General features: G+C 43.5%; 1 protein-coding gene across 10 annotated transcripts in view; it reads right to left on the reverse strand.

Moving 5' to 3' along the window:
- Window positions 1-40: 40 nt before the first annotated feature.
- Window positions 41-14293, reverse strand: part of cdk5rap2 (CDK5 regulatory subunit associated protein 2) — a 36856-nt gene continuing 22603 nt past the window's right edge. For 7 of the 10 annotated variants that reach the window (XM_081613490.1, XM_081613492.1, XM_081613491.1 and 4 more), the window contains 24 exons: window positions 14004-14147; window positions 13388-13492; window positions 12413-12600; window positions 11988-12321; window positions 10357-11884; window positions 10002-10106; window positions 9452-9600; window positions 8480-8874; window positions 8147-8379; window positions 7834-7885; window positions 6453-6628; window positions 5615-5956; window positions 4796-4921; window positions 4588-4701; window positions 4317-4506; window positions 3872-3990; window positions 3486-3698; window positions 2928-3014; window positions 2573-2844; window positions 2342-2491; window positions 2119-2257; window positions 1193-1239; window positions 1037-1091; window positions 41-466 (listed from right to left, as the gene is read on the reverse strand). In XM_081613490.1, the coding sequence (XP_081469616.1) occupies window positions 339-466; window positions 1037-1091; window positions 1193-1239; window positions 2119-2257; window positions 2342-2491; window positions 2573-2844; window positions 2928-3014; window positions 3486-3698; window positions 3872-3990; window positions 4317-4506; window positions 4588-4701; window positions 4796-4921; window positions 5615-5956; window positions 6453-6628; window positions 7834-7885; window positions 8147-8379; window positions 8480-8874; window positions 9452-9600; window positions 10002-10106; window positions 10357-11884; window positions 11988-12321; window positions 12413-12600; window positions 13388-13492; window positions 14004-14147 (5391 nt within the window). In that variant the 3' untranslated portion in view covers window positions 41-338. The remainder of the gene's footprint in view (window positions 467-1036; window positions 1092-1192; window positions 1240-2118; window positions 2258-2341; window positions 2492-2572; window positions 2845-2927; window positions 3015-3485; window positions 3699-3871; window positions 3991-4316; window positions 4507-4587; window positions 4702-4795; window positions 4922-5614; window positions 5957-6452; window positions 6629-7833; window positions 7886-8146; window positions 8380-8479; window positions 8875-9451; window positions 9601-10001; window positions 10107-10356; window positions 11885-11987; window positions 12322-12412; window positions 12601-13387; window positions 13493-14003; window positions 14148-14293) is intronic. The other 3 variants (XM_081613484.1, XM_081613488.1, XM_081613489.1) reach the window with 3 other exon arrangements.

Below are 14293 nucleotides of genomic sequence, written 5' to 3' on the forward strand. Positions count from 1 at the left end.
GGGGTCGTTTTTTTCCTTCAAATCAAACAGACTTCCTGGATTCATCATCATGATACTTTTTACTGCATTTGAACATATTTGTCTCACAGTAGCTCCTACACCAGGTAAAACAGTAGTAAAATACTTTTGTCATGTAAAAAAAAAAAAAGATAAAGGAAAATATTTTTGCTGCAATGCAAGGATGGCTATTTATACAGGCACTGTTTTAAAATAAACTTGTACAGCTTTAGTACCACGATTAAAATAAAGGCAAAGGTTGTGCAATTCAGGTATAAAAAGGCTTGGATTTATAAGGTGACGGTTTTACAGCAGGACATGAAGGCTGGGTAACGTTGGGTTCAGTCGCTGCAGTGCGAAGAGGCGGCGCCGTTTCCATCTGATAAATCAGAGTCTCTGTCTGCAGTCAGACTGGAAACAGGGAAACTTCTCTGCTCAGCCTCCACTACTGCACACTGACTGGGACCTCCTGGAACACATATGAAATGGAGTTAAGGGACAGGGAGGGGGAGGAAAAAATAAAACATTTGGTTGCAAACATGCAAGACAAGCTCTAGAAACATGCCAATCCAAGAAAAAAAAAATTACATGGTGACTTACCATGATGGGAAATATAAATTTGGGTTTTTAAAACTCATCTGTGTTCTTATGGTGTTTTACATCTTAGTTAGGTCGTAAAACTAGATTTATTTATTATTTTAATGCTTTCACTTTTTGCCACGCTACAAACTTTAATGTAGTGGTATTTGATGTGAAAGACCAGCATAAAGTTCACTTATTCTGAAAGGAACATGCTTTTTATAGTAAATAAAAACGTCCACAAATGTATTCTCTGTTTAGCCAACAAAATGAACACTTGATATTTTTTTTATTTATGAAAAACTTTTCCGTCTACTTCATAATCGAACTCTGTCTGGTGTTGGTCTATAACATCCCAATAAAACACATTAAAGTCTGCAGTTGCAACTAAGAGTTTTCAATTTGCTTCCACCTCATGAAACTCATGCAAAGTCTCGGCCTGCAGCCCAACCGCACTGACCTGCGCCTGCTCCTCCAGACGGGCCTTTCTGCCCAAAGAGGGTGCAGTAATTTGTCTAATGTTACGTCACAGAAGGGACAAAGAAGAACGATTCACTGAAGGACAATTTACCACCGAGGACGAAACGCCAGAGAAAACCACAGAGAGCGAACTCACCTCTAAATTCCCCCGAGCTTTCTTCAACACTCCATGAGTCAGAGACACTGGGAGAGAGAGAGACAGGGTTTTAATGGTGAACTAACGGCTTATATTAAGTTGGCCTTGTAAAATACCATATTTTCCGTACTATAAGGCGCACATTCAATGAATGGCCTATTTTAAAACTTTTTTCATATATAAGGTGCACTGCATTATAAGGCTCATAGAATAGACGCTTCAATTTGGGATACAAATTTGTTCCATACTCTATTATTACACATCCACATTTGTAAAGTAGTGGTCCCCGAGTACTTTATATAGTAGCTGCCCCAGTCGTTGTTTCACTCACGGTGTTGCAATATTGTGCCCAACTGCTTTCTGGGTAACACAGACCAACCGACACGCTGCCACTGCAGTCTCTATCTCTCTTCCCCCCTCCGTCCCCCCTGCTTTAAATGTATTATCAAACTTTATTAACAAACCAGCATTCTGACAACTATCCCAGCATGCACCGCGCACTTCTTCTACGGGGGAAAATGAAGTCGGCGGCTGCTTACCGTAGTTGCTACACCTGTTGTGGCTCAATATTGGTCCATATATAAGGCGCACTGTCGGCTTTTGAGGAAATTGAAGGCTTTTAGGTGCACCTTATAGTGTGGAAAATACGGTAAAAAGACTGATAAATCAATTATTGAGATAATCGTCAACTAATTTAGTAATTGATTAATCGTAAACCGATTTATACACTAAGAAAGTTCTACACACCCAGAAAAATTAAATCAAGGGTTTACAAAAATATACATTTTGGATTCAAAAAAAAAAAAAAATCTAATCTAAGAAACACAAGTGGTGTCAGTTAATCCTAAAAGTAACTCTAGACTGTATTATTATTAAATCTAAATTAATTTGATTAATTTTATCTAAAAAAAAAAAGAAAGTCCTACATTGGTCAATGATGACTCTCTCCATCCCCTCTTTGAGCTGGTTGGTGGTCCGCAGGCGCTTCACGGTTCCGCTCAGCATCCTCTCCTGCTGAGACAATCTGCTCTTCAGCCTGGCGATCTCGTTTTTCAGCAGCTCATCCTGATCCGGGGGAGAGCAGAGGAGGTTTGGGTCTTCAGGAGCTTCATTAGCAAGAGCGTTCACACCGTGTGAGCCGGTTCCCACCTGCTGGCTGTCGGTGCTGCCCCCTGCTGGGCCAGCAGCCGGCAGAGAGACCTTCCACAGCAGCTTGAGCAGCCGGCCGGCCTCCTCCAGCACCTGCTGCATGGTGCTGCTGCTGCTGGATAAACTCTTCAACTGCTGCTTTTCTCTTGTCTAAAAAAACAGAAAACCAAACCTCTGGTCTCACTGTGTCATTCCTAGAGAAGCTTCAGCACACGACGGTCCGGTCGCTACCTGGTTGTCGGAGCCTTGCTGTCTGAGCGAGTGCAGGCACTCGTGCAGCTGTGCGTCCATGCTCCGTGACAGCTTCCTCCCCTCTGAGATCTGCTTGCGGAGGGCGTTGTAGTCCTCGATCAGACCCAGGACGTGGCGCCCGTTGCGGGTGGCCCACATCCGGTGGCCCGGGACCAACCGGGAAGGAGCGCCGGAGACGCTCTGTTCGGAGCTGCTGCAGACGGAGTCGGCGTCGTTGTACGACTGAGCCTGATGTTTCACTTCTGAGGAGACTGGGACGATAAACGAAACGATAACGGTAGGTTCGATTGGAGTGTTATGAAGTATCGTGCCAACACCGGGCAGGCTGTCTCACCATGATGGACGCTGGTTTGCTCGCGGCTTTGGAAGGATAGAAGTGGAGGATCGCAGCCTTCCCGACCGGGTGGCCGGCCCGCTTCATCTACAACACACGCAGAAACCTGGAGTTTTCATGTCCTATCTCCTGTGTGATTATATTAGGGCTGGGCAATAGGCCTAAAAATAAAATCTAGGATTTTTTTATACTAGAAAAAATAGGAGAAAATAAAATTAAATAATTGTTAGAATTTATTCTTGTAATATTATCACTTTATTCTTGTTTTATTTCCACTTTATTGTCATACAATTTCAATTAATTAAAAAAAAATCTTCGTCTGGTCCAAATATTCTGTCGTAAACTTGACTTGAATTCAAAGCCCAAATAAATAGAAGCTGTAAAACACAGTTATTAGACAAGATGATGGGCTTTGGACGGGCTAACATCACAATAAACTACGGAAACCTGAGGGGTGCATTGGTGACAAATTTGTTTTTTAGAAAAATTCAGCTTCAAAAACTAAAAAATCAAATCATCGCCCGGCCCTAGCTTATTTAATTTTGCCGTTGCGCGCACCTGGAGACGACAGCAGGTAGTTGATGTTGATGGTCTCAGAGTGACCGGGTCCTCTGAGCAGCTGCTCCTCCAGTCTCTGGCGCAGCGCCGTGTTGGTCTGGATGCTCCTCTCCAGCTGCAGCCGCAGGTGTCTGATCTCGGACAGCAGCTCTCCGAGGTTCACCGAGCCAGACGGCGAGGTGGGGACAGGATGCGGGGACTCCTGACGCCGTTCTGACAGGGAAACAAAGAGAAAACACCGCAGGTGTCACAGAAAGCCAAGAGAAGAGCGAACTGCACTGCATGAGGAAGGTTAACGGCTGAGACAGGCTCCGTGTTGACCCAATACGTTAACTACTGATATCTGTCAAAGAGCGTAATGAATCTGAGCGACAGGTGCAGGTTACCATGCTGGCTGGAGTCGTTCTGGATGTTCTCATAAACCTGCAGCTCCACTCGCAGCGACTGCAGCAGATGCTGGGAGTCGGACAGCTGCTGCCTCTGGAGCTTCACCTCACACTGCAACCTGGGAGGAAACTAGGAATGAGTCTCAATACTTTGATTCAACTATGACTAGAAATATGCTTGGACTAACCTCAGAGGGTGTAATTTATATAGTTTATATATAAAAGGAGTGGAAACTGAACTGAAAGCCAAACACTCAGGAGTGATAAGTGGTAGAAAGGGAGAGGAGATCTAAAAGCAAACTCGATTCCTGGTTTTGGGTTGCAGTCTCACTGAAGTGTGTCAGTAGCCCTGGGGTCAGGAGGTCACGCACCATCACCAAGCTCACCCTCTTTCTCGCACGCACACACGACCGTTTTAAATGACTCAAGTGTGTCAGTGTTGAACCTTTGCAGCTCCTCTCTGCTGGCCTGCAGGGACTTCTGCAGCAGGACGTTCTCCTGGCGGCTTTGCTCCAGCGTCTCCTGCAGTCTGAGGTTTTCCTTCCGCAGAACTTCACTCTCCTTCCTGCTCTGCTCCAGCTTGGCTGTCCGCCGCGCCAGAGTCTCGCGCAGCTTCTCGTTCTCCTTCTGCTTGTCTAAAAAAAACAAACAAAGGCGTTTTGTAAAGGAGCCTTTGGGACTAAAATGAGCGATCAACAACTCGAAAGCAAATTGACCTCGAGATCCCACGTTGAGCTGCTCTTTTAGCACTTGATTTTGTTCCCAAAGGAAGCGAACTTCATTAACCAGCTGACCCTGCTCCTCGCTGTTCTGGATAAAAATGTTTGTGGCTGCAAAAAAAATAAAAGAAAATAGAAACATATTTAGAGAGATCTCTGCTGTGAAAACCAGCGATGAACCGCGGCTGCAGTCGGCTTTATGTACCCGGGTCTTTCTCCACCTCGGCTAACTTCCTCTCCAGCTGTTCTCTCAGGCGGTCGTTCGTGCGAATGCTCTCCTCCAGTCGTTGGCGTAACGCTCTGATCTCCTGGAGATATTCAGCCAGCAGGTCTAGCAAACATGGACACACACAAACACACACACGCAGCTAAATTAAAAGGAGATTCTCCAAGCTAAGATAACTCTGATGTTCGTTGTTCTTTTATTGAACTGTTCTTCTGGTTAGTGTATTGAGTTCATGTGGAAATAGTAAAGTGTGCATGTAAACACAGTGCTAACCTTTAAAAGCACATGCAGTTTGTTTGTTTTGGACTTTTACAGTATCTTGCAAAACTGATTGATTTGCATGTGAAACCCTAAAAAATCACCCCCCCTGTTCAATAAATACATAAAAACAAATAAAAGCACATATTTTGATGCACTTTTCAAACTTAAGTGAAAATCAGATTGGATCAGGAGAACCTTGCTATTTCTTTACTTTGTGTTGGATTAAAATCTTCTACCTCCAACTAACAAAACATATAATTAAAACTTTTACAGATGCTCACAATAAAGTAAACAGTTGCTGCACAAATCAGCATTTGACTCATGGTGATGGACAACTTCTCCAATTATTTGCTATTTGTTGGACTCTGAAAATCTTTATTAAAAGTTACACACCATGTGGAAAACAACCGCCAACTCTTACAGGTGGCATTATCAGGCTTTGCATTTTGCTCAACGGTTTACAAAAGTAGAGTACATTTTCTGTTACTTTAATAAAAACTTAATCTGATTATCTTACTGATAATGCCTCGTATTTACCTGAACTCATAGTGCGAGGCTGTTCTCCTCCTTGTGAGTCGACGTCTCCACCTTGCTCACGCGTCCCCGTTTGAGGCTCTGCGGCTTCCTGACCCGGCACTGGCTCCTGCTCTCGGTGGTGCAGGCTGGTCTGCGCCATAATGGAGCGGTGCAGGTCCAGCTCGCTGCGTAAGGTGACGTTGAGCTCCTCGTTGCTCTTCAGCTGCTCCTGCAGCCGCCGGTTCTCCCGCTGCAGATGCTGCAGTCTGCTGGCAGCGTCTCTGTGAGGAGACGCACCTTTCTCCGGAGCGCCTCCTGCAGGACAGATGGCTGCTCTCGAGTTCTCGGCAGAATGCTGCTGGCCTGAACAGAAGCAGGAGGAAGTTAGTTAATCATCCAACTTTAATTAAAAATGTCCTAAACTAATATTTCTGTACACTTTGACCCAGCTTCCAGAGGCGACTACAGGGTGTTCGTAACACGCTTTGTTCAACTTTGCTCCTTTTTTTTTCCCCAAGAGGGAAACACAATTTGAGGACTGAACCAGATAGGTGCCACTGAATAATGCAACTTTGAGAGGCGGTGGACTGAAACTGGACACCTGCTCTAGCTTTGGTCATCCAGCACGGCTCAGTGGAGCACAATGGACCTGAGTGGAAAATAATTGCCATTACAGACAGAAACTAGACAGGGTGAAGGACTGGAATGATCATAAATGACGTTACACCAGGCAGGAAGTGGAGAGGCGTGCATTTTTAATCACTTGCATTATAACTCTTCAACCACTCTGACACCAAAGACTACACTTCACACCTACAACTATCTCCAAGACGTCTTAATATCTCACGAGGAAACTCACTGTGTGCTCTGCTGCCGCCTTGTGTGGTGCTGCTGCCGCTGTGGCAGGAGGAAATCGTCACGTCTGAGCGGCTCAGGTCGGACTGGGAACTGCGGTGGCTGCTGGGAGTCTGACCTCGGACCTGACTCTGGAGGCTCTGGATGAGGCGATTCTTCTCCTGCAACTCCTTAGCCAGTCTAGAAGAAATCAAGCCAAATTCAGTGTGTGAGTGTTGGCTCTTTAGAACCTCTTCATATTTTGTTGCATTACAACCACCTTCATTTTATGAACTGCGCCTAAAGTTCACACTGACTCAATCATTTTGTAGGTATTTGTAAATGCTTTGACTAATATCAAGTTGTACTTTAGTCCTATTTTTACCTGGATGGGTATGTTCGCTCATTGTTACTTTGTCTTTTTGGGTTTTCTCTCCCAGCTCATCTGGGGACAAACATTTGTTTGTCGTCTTTGCAAAATATCTCAAAAGTTAGCTACACTAATTTAAAAAAAAAAACCTCAAATGCAACTTTCTTTCAACAGCAGCTTTCCTCTTACCACTCTACATATAAAATACATTGAAGGTCATGGTTGGAACTTGACAAAATATGAAAATGTGACAGTGGAGCAAAGACAAAAAAACACTCAAGAGAGAGAAATCAGAAGACAGTGGAAGACTAGTTGACGTTTGGGGGGAAAACACGCAGCTGGAAATCACCACAGCAACCGTCATGCTGTGCGTTTGAATGAAACCAACTCACAGGTCCAGTTGCTCCCTAGTGCATTCAGCCAGGCTGAGGTTTTGCTGGACCAGAAGCCTAATGTGCTGCTGCAGCAGCTCTCTCTCAACGTCTAGCTCCAGACGCAGATAATCTATGTCCTGCTGGATTCTACACAGGCTGTCGTGGGGATCGATTCCGCTCTCTTCGTTAGAGAGAGGCACCTGTTGATGCTCCTCAAGGCTGTCGCCATTAGTAACGGGTCAATTTTCATCACACTAACTGAGGAAAAATTTTAAACACTTGAACAGCTGTGAAACGTTTTTAACTCTCTGGAAAAGCTAAATAATTACAATACTGATCTAATTGCGAACATCGGCTGGGTGGAGCGGACTCTTCAGCTTGGCTTGAAACACTTTCATCAGATATCAGTGGCAGTTTTAGCTTCACCTGGTTCAAATTTTGTAAATAAAATCTTCTATTAAGCACATTTTGGTATGCAATTATTAATCCAAGAAAAAAAATGAATAAACGACAGATTAGTAGAAATTATGCAGAACGTTGGATATTCATTTCTCAAATCCAACCTTACATGCCTGTTGAATATTATTACTCCAAATATATAAGTTATAAATGTTACTAGCATGTTAGTTACATTTAGATAGCGTGATAAATATGTAGCGTACCTGCGAGACAGTTCTAAAGCTGCAACATCCTCACTAACCGGATGAGTTTCTTCTGGAGGACAGAAAAAGAGAAACATTTGTCATTGACAAATCAGAAATTAATATTTGTTTGTGCTGGCTTTTAATGTTTTTTTTTTTTTTTAGCTTTTAGACATAATTATGAAAAATAACTCAGTCATAACTTTGTATAACTCATATAGATATTCTTTTCAGTACTGACTCCCAAGTACAAAGTTACAATGTAAATTTCTTATTGCATTCCCACTACAATGCAAACTGTAGAGCAGATATCATTTTCTTAGACAGTGACCACCTTTGTCCAGCCGGCCCTCCAGCTTGTCCAGAAGGCTCAGACTCTTGTTCAGCTGCTCCTTCACCACCTCCCCCATGTAGTAGTCCACTTCTCCAGAGTGCACCAGGTCTTTGAACGCCTTGCTCAGCTCCTCCAGCTGGCGGCGCTGCAGCACTCCCAGCCTGCGGCTCTCCTTGATTTGCTCCCTCAGCTGTGACAACTCTCTGGCCTGAGACTTCACCAGAGAATCAAGCCTGTCAAGTGGTAAAAACATGATAAATTTGTTTACGACGTTCAAGGTTTGATCAATAAATGGAGTATATTTTTGCCGAAACGGCGCGATGAGCCGTTTACCTAGCAGGTGACGTTGAGCGGCTGCGGGTTTGATGCAGCTGTTCGTTTGTGCTTCGGTTCAGCGTTCTCTCTTTCCACAAGTCGATATTCACAACACCGGCTCTGTCCGTAGCCGACTGGTTTTCGGCCTCTTTTTTCCCACTCGGCTGCCCGACCCTTTCTTGATTGCAGTCCGCTTTGTGTGCGTCGTCTTTCTCCCTGACAGCGAGCGGATGGGAGGTGTTTGCAACCATGTCGCTGGAGAGGGAGTTTCTGTGCAGGAGGCTTTGCATTTGCAGGATAACTTTTGCCTGGTTTTCCAGGTGGGCTTTCAACTCTCTGACTTGTGCCTGAAGCTGCAGAGGGTCCTCTGAAGCCCCGAACTCATCATACATCTGTAGGTTTTTCAGGCTGACCTACGTAGACACAATGGGTGGTAGATAAAAGCTTAACTCAGCAGACTAATTCACAGAGAATGCATTACAACTTAAAACAATCAACAAGCAACAACAAGACTAGGGCTGGGCATTAATACTAGAATAAAATCACTATTTTACCAGAAAAAAGTTGTAATCTTAGGAGAATTAAGTAGTAACTTTATGAGAACTATATGAACAAAAATAAATAAATAAAATGAGGAATGTTGAGCATCTTGTGAAGTTATTCTTTGGTATACATTTTACAGATAAGGAAATACTTCATATTTTAATACATTACTATCAGTAGCTTTCTTTTTTTTAAAAAAAGAAAGCGAGAAAAAAAAAATTAAAGTCAGAAATCAGACCTGGTAATTAAAAATAAACAAACAAAAAAACCCATCTGATTTTATTTTTTATTCCACATCTCCCAGTCCTAATCAAAACAGACGGCGGTGGGCTAATGTTAGTGTCTGGAACTATTGGACTGGCACTTAAACTTAAATATCCTGACCAAGGCAATCAGTGGAATTTAATCATGTTTCATCGGTAAAATAGCTGACATCAAAATGCCTACTTTGGCTGAGCTGAGAGCCGGGGAACTTGGGTAAGGAGTGCTGGAGTTCGAGTCCAAGTTCTCGGTGGAGGAGAAGGCGGCATGTTCATTTTTCAAGAGTGAAGGCAGGCTGGACGCACTGCAGCTGGGTTTCACCCCCACCTCTAGATCTGTGAAACAGAAATACAGACATTTAAAAATAAAAAGGGACACCTTCACATTCAAAATAATTAACCATTTGATATGCAGCTCGACTTAATCAAGGCAAGAAATCAAATTGAGAGGTTAATAAGTGCTTGAAAAAGACATCCCCGAACCGCAGAGTGAAACATGCAAGAACCGATCAGTGAAACATTTTTACTTTTAAGGGAGCTGAGGGGGACAGTGCAGAAGAAATCCAAAGTTAAAACCAGAAAAATAGGCTTTGTGTGTTATTAGACCCAATATGGAAAAAAAAAAAACTTTTTGCTTTTCCATCCTCATGCGCACAAATAGTGAAAGAATCTACCCACATGTGAGATTAGTGTCCACGCAGCAGACAACATGCAGAGTCTGCCTATAGACTGTCTACCTGTGCTACTGCTCTCTTCCCTATCGTTCTCACTCTTGCCACTGGTTTCGTAACCCAGGTCCTGCAAATCCACCTGCACGCTTTTGTGTCCCTGCTCAGGAGCGGCTATTGGAAGCAATACATTTCATGTTAGACAGAAATCCTTGAAGGCACAGGGAAGATGGAGTATTAGGGCCATCCTAAGAAAAACAACAGTACGGTCATAAAATGATAATAAAGTCATAATACTATAACTATGACTTTTTTATGGTGCATTTTATGACTTTCTTCTTGCATTTTTATTTCTTCTCCGTGTGGTCCTGATACTCCATCATATTTAGAGTCAGAACATTCAATTCAAAAAAAGTTATCTAACCTTTTCTTATAGTTTCTGTAGAGGATGTGCTGGTAAGAGCGGTGGCCAGTTTCTCCTCCAGGTTTTTGTACGCTTTCTTTTTCTCCCTCAGAGCCTTATGTAATGTCTCCAGTTGGAGCTTAACATCTGGTGGTAATCCCTTGTCATCGTGTTCGACCCAGCGGACCTCGCCCTCTCTTCTGTGACCTCTCTCTTGCTGCGCGCAGCCCTGGAGGTCACTTATTCTTCGAGAGTAATCGCTGAGAACCTTGTGAAGGTGACAGAGATCCCAATAGAGCTTCGGCTCTTTTGTTTCCAATGAGGCAGAGGGCAGATCGCTGCTGCTTCTCCTTCCTTGCTCTCCAGATTCAGTCAGTTTGCTTCTCTCTTGAAGCGCTCTCTGAAGATTGTCAAAATCTTTTTGCAGGCTAGCGTTTAGTTCTGATTTATGAGAGGCTGGGGAGGCTGTGTTTTTACAGTGGCCGGCTAACGAGGAAACAGCAGCCTCTGTTGCGCTGAAGCACTTCAGTACGACGCTAAACATTTCTTGATTTAAATCGGGATTATGACAACCTCTCTTTGCACTGTCGTCATCCCTCGACTCGTCATCTTCAAGCAACTCTGTAGTTCCATCTCCTTGCCTCCAGGTGGGGCCAATTAAATGAGAACCGTCACGCTGTGCAGCTTCATTTGCAGCCCTTAATTGCTCCTGGAGCTCTGCGTTTAGCTTACTTTGTTCTAACAGGGCTTTTTGCAAAGAGTCTGCATGCTGCTGCAGCTCAAGCACAGAGTTCTCAGTTTGGCCGCTGGCTTGATCTGGGCTATCTCTGTGCGAGTGTGTGTGAACTTCATGTAAAGCACCCTCTATCCGTGAGGAGAGACCATCCGTTTCAGATTTCTCATCTTGGCTCTGAGAAGAAGCGATGGCTTTCTCCGCCATGCTCAGGAGCTCGATGAGCTGGTTGTTGAGCTCTTCCTTCTCCTGAAGTGCTTTCTGCAACTCCATGCATCTACTGTGGAGGTCGACGTCGGAACCCACAGAGCCAGAACTGGGGTGCGGACCAAAGCTGCTCTGGTTGTCCAGACTGCAGGCTGTCAAGTAAGCAATGGTGGATTGCGCAGCCTGCAAGGCCACAGCGTGCTGGGCATTCTGTCTCTCCCTTTCCTGCAGTTGAGCATGCAGCTCCTGCAGGTCGCTGAGCTGCTTCCTCATCTTATTTATCAGAACCTCCTTTTCCTGGCATTCCTGGTGGAGGAGCTCGAGTTGGGAAAGAAGAGCAGATTCGCTGTGGGCGTGATCCACCGGCGCTCCGGGATCAGAGCCCTCGTCTGACTCTGCAGGGCTGCAGCTAGTGTGTGAGTGTCTGACGGTGGTTTGCGGTGCTGAATCTGAGTTGGTATGCAGCTGCTGGTCAGAACCAGAAACATCTTCCAGAGCAGAGTGTTGCTGTGCGTCAGTCTGCGTCGGGTCAGAGGTCACAGACTGCCTGCCAGTGCTGCCCTCTGCTCTGAGCCTCACAGGCACAGGGAGGCGAGACTTGACACCAGCCTGCATTGGAAACAACACAAATTAAGCAGATGTTAGAAGCACTGCTAGTCAGAGCTAATGAAAATAGTCTGCCTTTATATTTATAGAATTGCGCAAAACTTGCCCTGTGTCTGGTGACATGCTGCTTTGGAGACTTGTGGTGTGTTTTACTTTGAGGTTTCGGATTTTTATCTGCAGAGCTGACATTAGTGACGGCGCTCTCTCCAGCCGACGCTTTGCTTGATTTCTTTGGAGTTTGCTTTGGTGATTTAAAGATCGTGGAACCGCGTTTAGGATTAGACAGAAACGTTTCCAAACTCCTCCTTAATTCAGCCTGCCCATCGCTGCTGTTCCCCGAGACATCTGCGCTCTCTTTTTCTTTGCACTCGGTGGACTTCTGTTCCTTCAATAGACCCCACAGCTTCAGATTTTCTGATTGAAGTCGGTGTAGTTCCTCTCTGCAATTAGCAGCTTATGATCAGTGTGATGTTCAGTTAACGGAACGTGAAAAATAATAAGATCTTGACTTGACTAAACAAAAGGACCAACCTCTGATGCTGCTTAGAGTTTGACACAAATCCTGCCAGCTCAGACGTCCGCGCCAAAGCCTCCGTGTTGCTTTCTGCACCGCCGTCGCCTCCGCTGTGTGACAGGGTGCTGACAGAGTGAGCATGCCCTCTACCCTGGCTGGACCTGCTGGTCATGTTTTCATCACCAAGCAGATTTCTAGATTCAGTCTAGAAGAAATTGGCAAAAATGGGGCAAACAAATTTCAAAACATTGTGTTTGAAATTCCATTTTTAAAAAATTATTAAATTAAGGATACTTCAAATTCAATAAAGATAAGTTATATTGCATTTTTAGGCAATGTCTTATCTTAATTAAATAGGAAAATTTGTGGTAACACTTTATTTGAAGGGGGGTGAAAAGGGTTATGACATTGTCATAAACATGACATAAAACATGTCATGAACATAAACTTTACCTTTAATAACATAAAGTTGCCTAATTTTTAAAGTGCAATCAGTTATACTTTTCCAACAAATTTATATCAGTAATGATTTCTTGGTTAATGTCAAGTTGTCATAACAAAGACATTTTCAATAATGTCAACTTTGTATTAAAAGTGTCATAATTTACCGAATGACGCTTTTTGACAACAGTCATAAATATTCATGAAGGTTTATTCATGTTCATGACAGAGTCATGTCAATCTTATTCACCCCCCTTCAAATAAAGTGTTACCAAATTTGTTTTTAATTTATGTATTTCTAATGTTGTATAGAAAGGCTGTACAATGAGACTTTTTTTTTTTCTGAATACTCGATTAACTATTAGAATAAGTTAATCAGTAACTAACGCAATCAATAGCTGCAGCCCTAGAACCATGTTGAATTTTCCTTCTAATTCACAAATATGGACTACTCTGTGTTGGTCCATGTCATAATAAAAATCACATTTATTTGCATAAATGTGACAAGACAAAAAGTGAAAACTAATTTTAAGTATCAGTTAATATCTTACCTTTCTTAAGGTGCTTGTCTCTGTCTGGATCTCTTTATCTTGACCAGGAAGACGTTCCCTGTCAGTGTCACACTGTGGCTGCCTCTCACAAATCTCCTGGAGCTGCTAGAGTAATGGGATGGGAGGCGAGTGTGACACATATGGCTTGGTAAAAGAAAACTTAAAGAGGGAACAGAATCCATAAGACACTGCACAGCAACAGCAGAATGGCATGATGTGTCTAATGTGGCATGGTGAAGAGAAGAAGCCGTTTCATGGCACACAGAGATAAAAAAAACAAAAAAACAGGGAATGGTTAGGAAAAAGGAGGACAGAAAAAAGGGCTGCTTCTACTATAAGCAAACATCTAACTTGTTAGAGAAACTAAACACTCAGCACTACAGACCAAAGAGACATCAGTAACAGGCTGAACAGAGCAAAGGTTAAGATGTAGGTTAGGAGTTCAGAAAGGAGCTAAAAAGGTGAATGTTAGACAATGACATATGATTCAAGTAACTGATTGAACTTTAAACAAACTCTAAATAGCAACAATTCCTCATTATCTAGGATTTAGTCAGACTATAAAACATTCCTGTTGAACTCCATGTATTTGGAGCTCTCTTTTATGACCCCTAACCTGTTTGAACCGGCTTCTACCAGTCAGATCTTTGTCTTCCCTTTCCAAAGCGTCCCGCTCTGACTTCTCCACTTGTGATAATCTGCTCTGCAGCTCATTGTTTAAACTCTGAAGCCCAGCGACATGCTCCTGTAAATCCAGCACCTGCAACATAAAGGAAACTGTTGTCAAGATTTGTTTTAATGTATCATTTTGTTTACCTTTGAAAAAAAAAGAAAAATAACAATCCAATCTAACCATTACATTTATGTTATATTCTACAGCATACACATCTTTCCCCAAGTGCAGTT

Source organism: Poecilia reticulata, chromosome 12 (assembly GCF_904066995.2).
Source record: "Poecilia reticulata chromosome 12, P_reticulata-male-v2, whole genome shotgun sequence".
In the NCBI taxonomy this organism is placed as follows: Eukaryota; Metazoa; Chordata; class Actinopteri; order Cyprinodontiformes; family Poeciliidae; genus Poecilia; species Poecilia reticulata.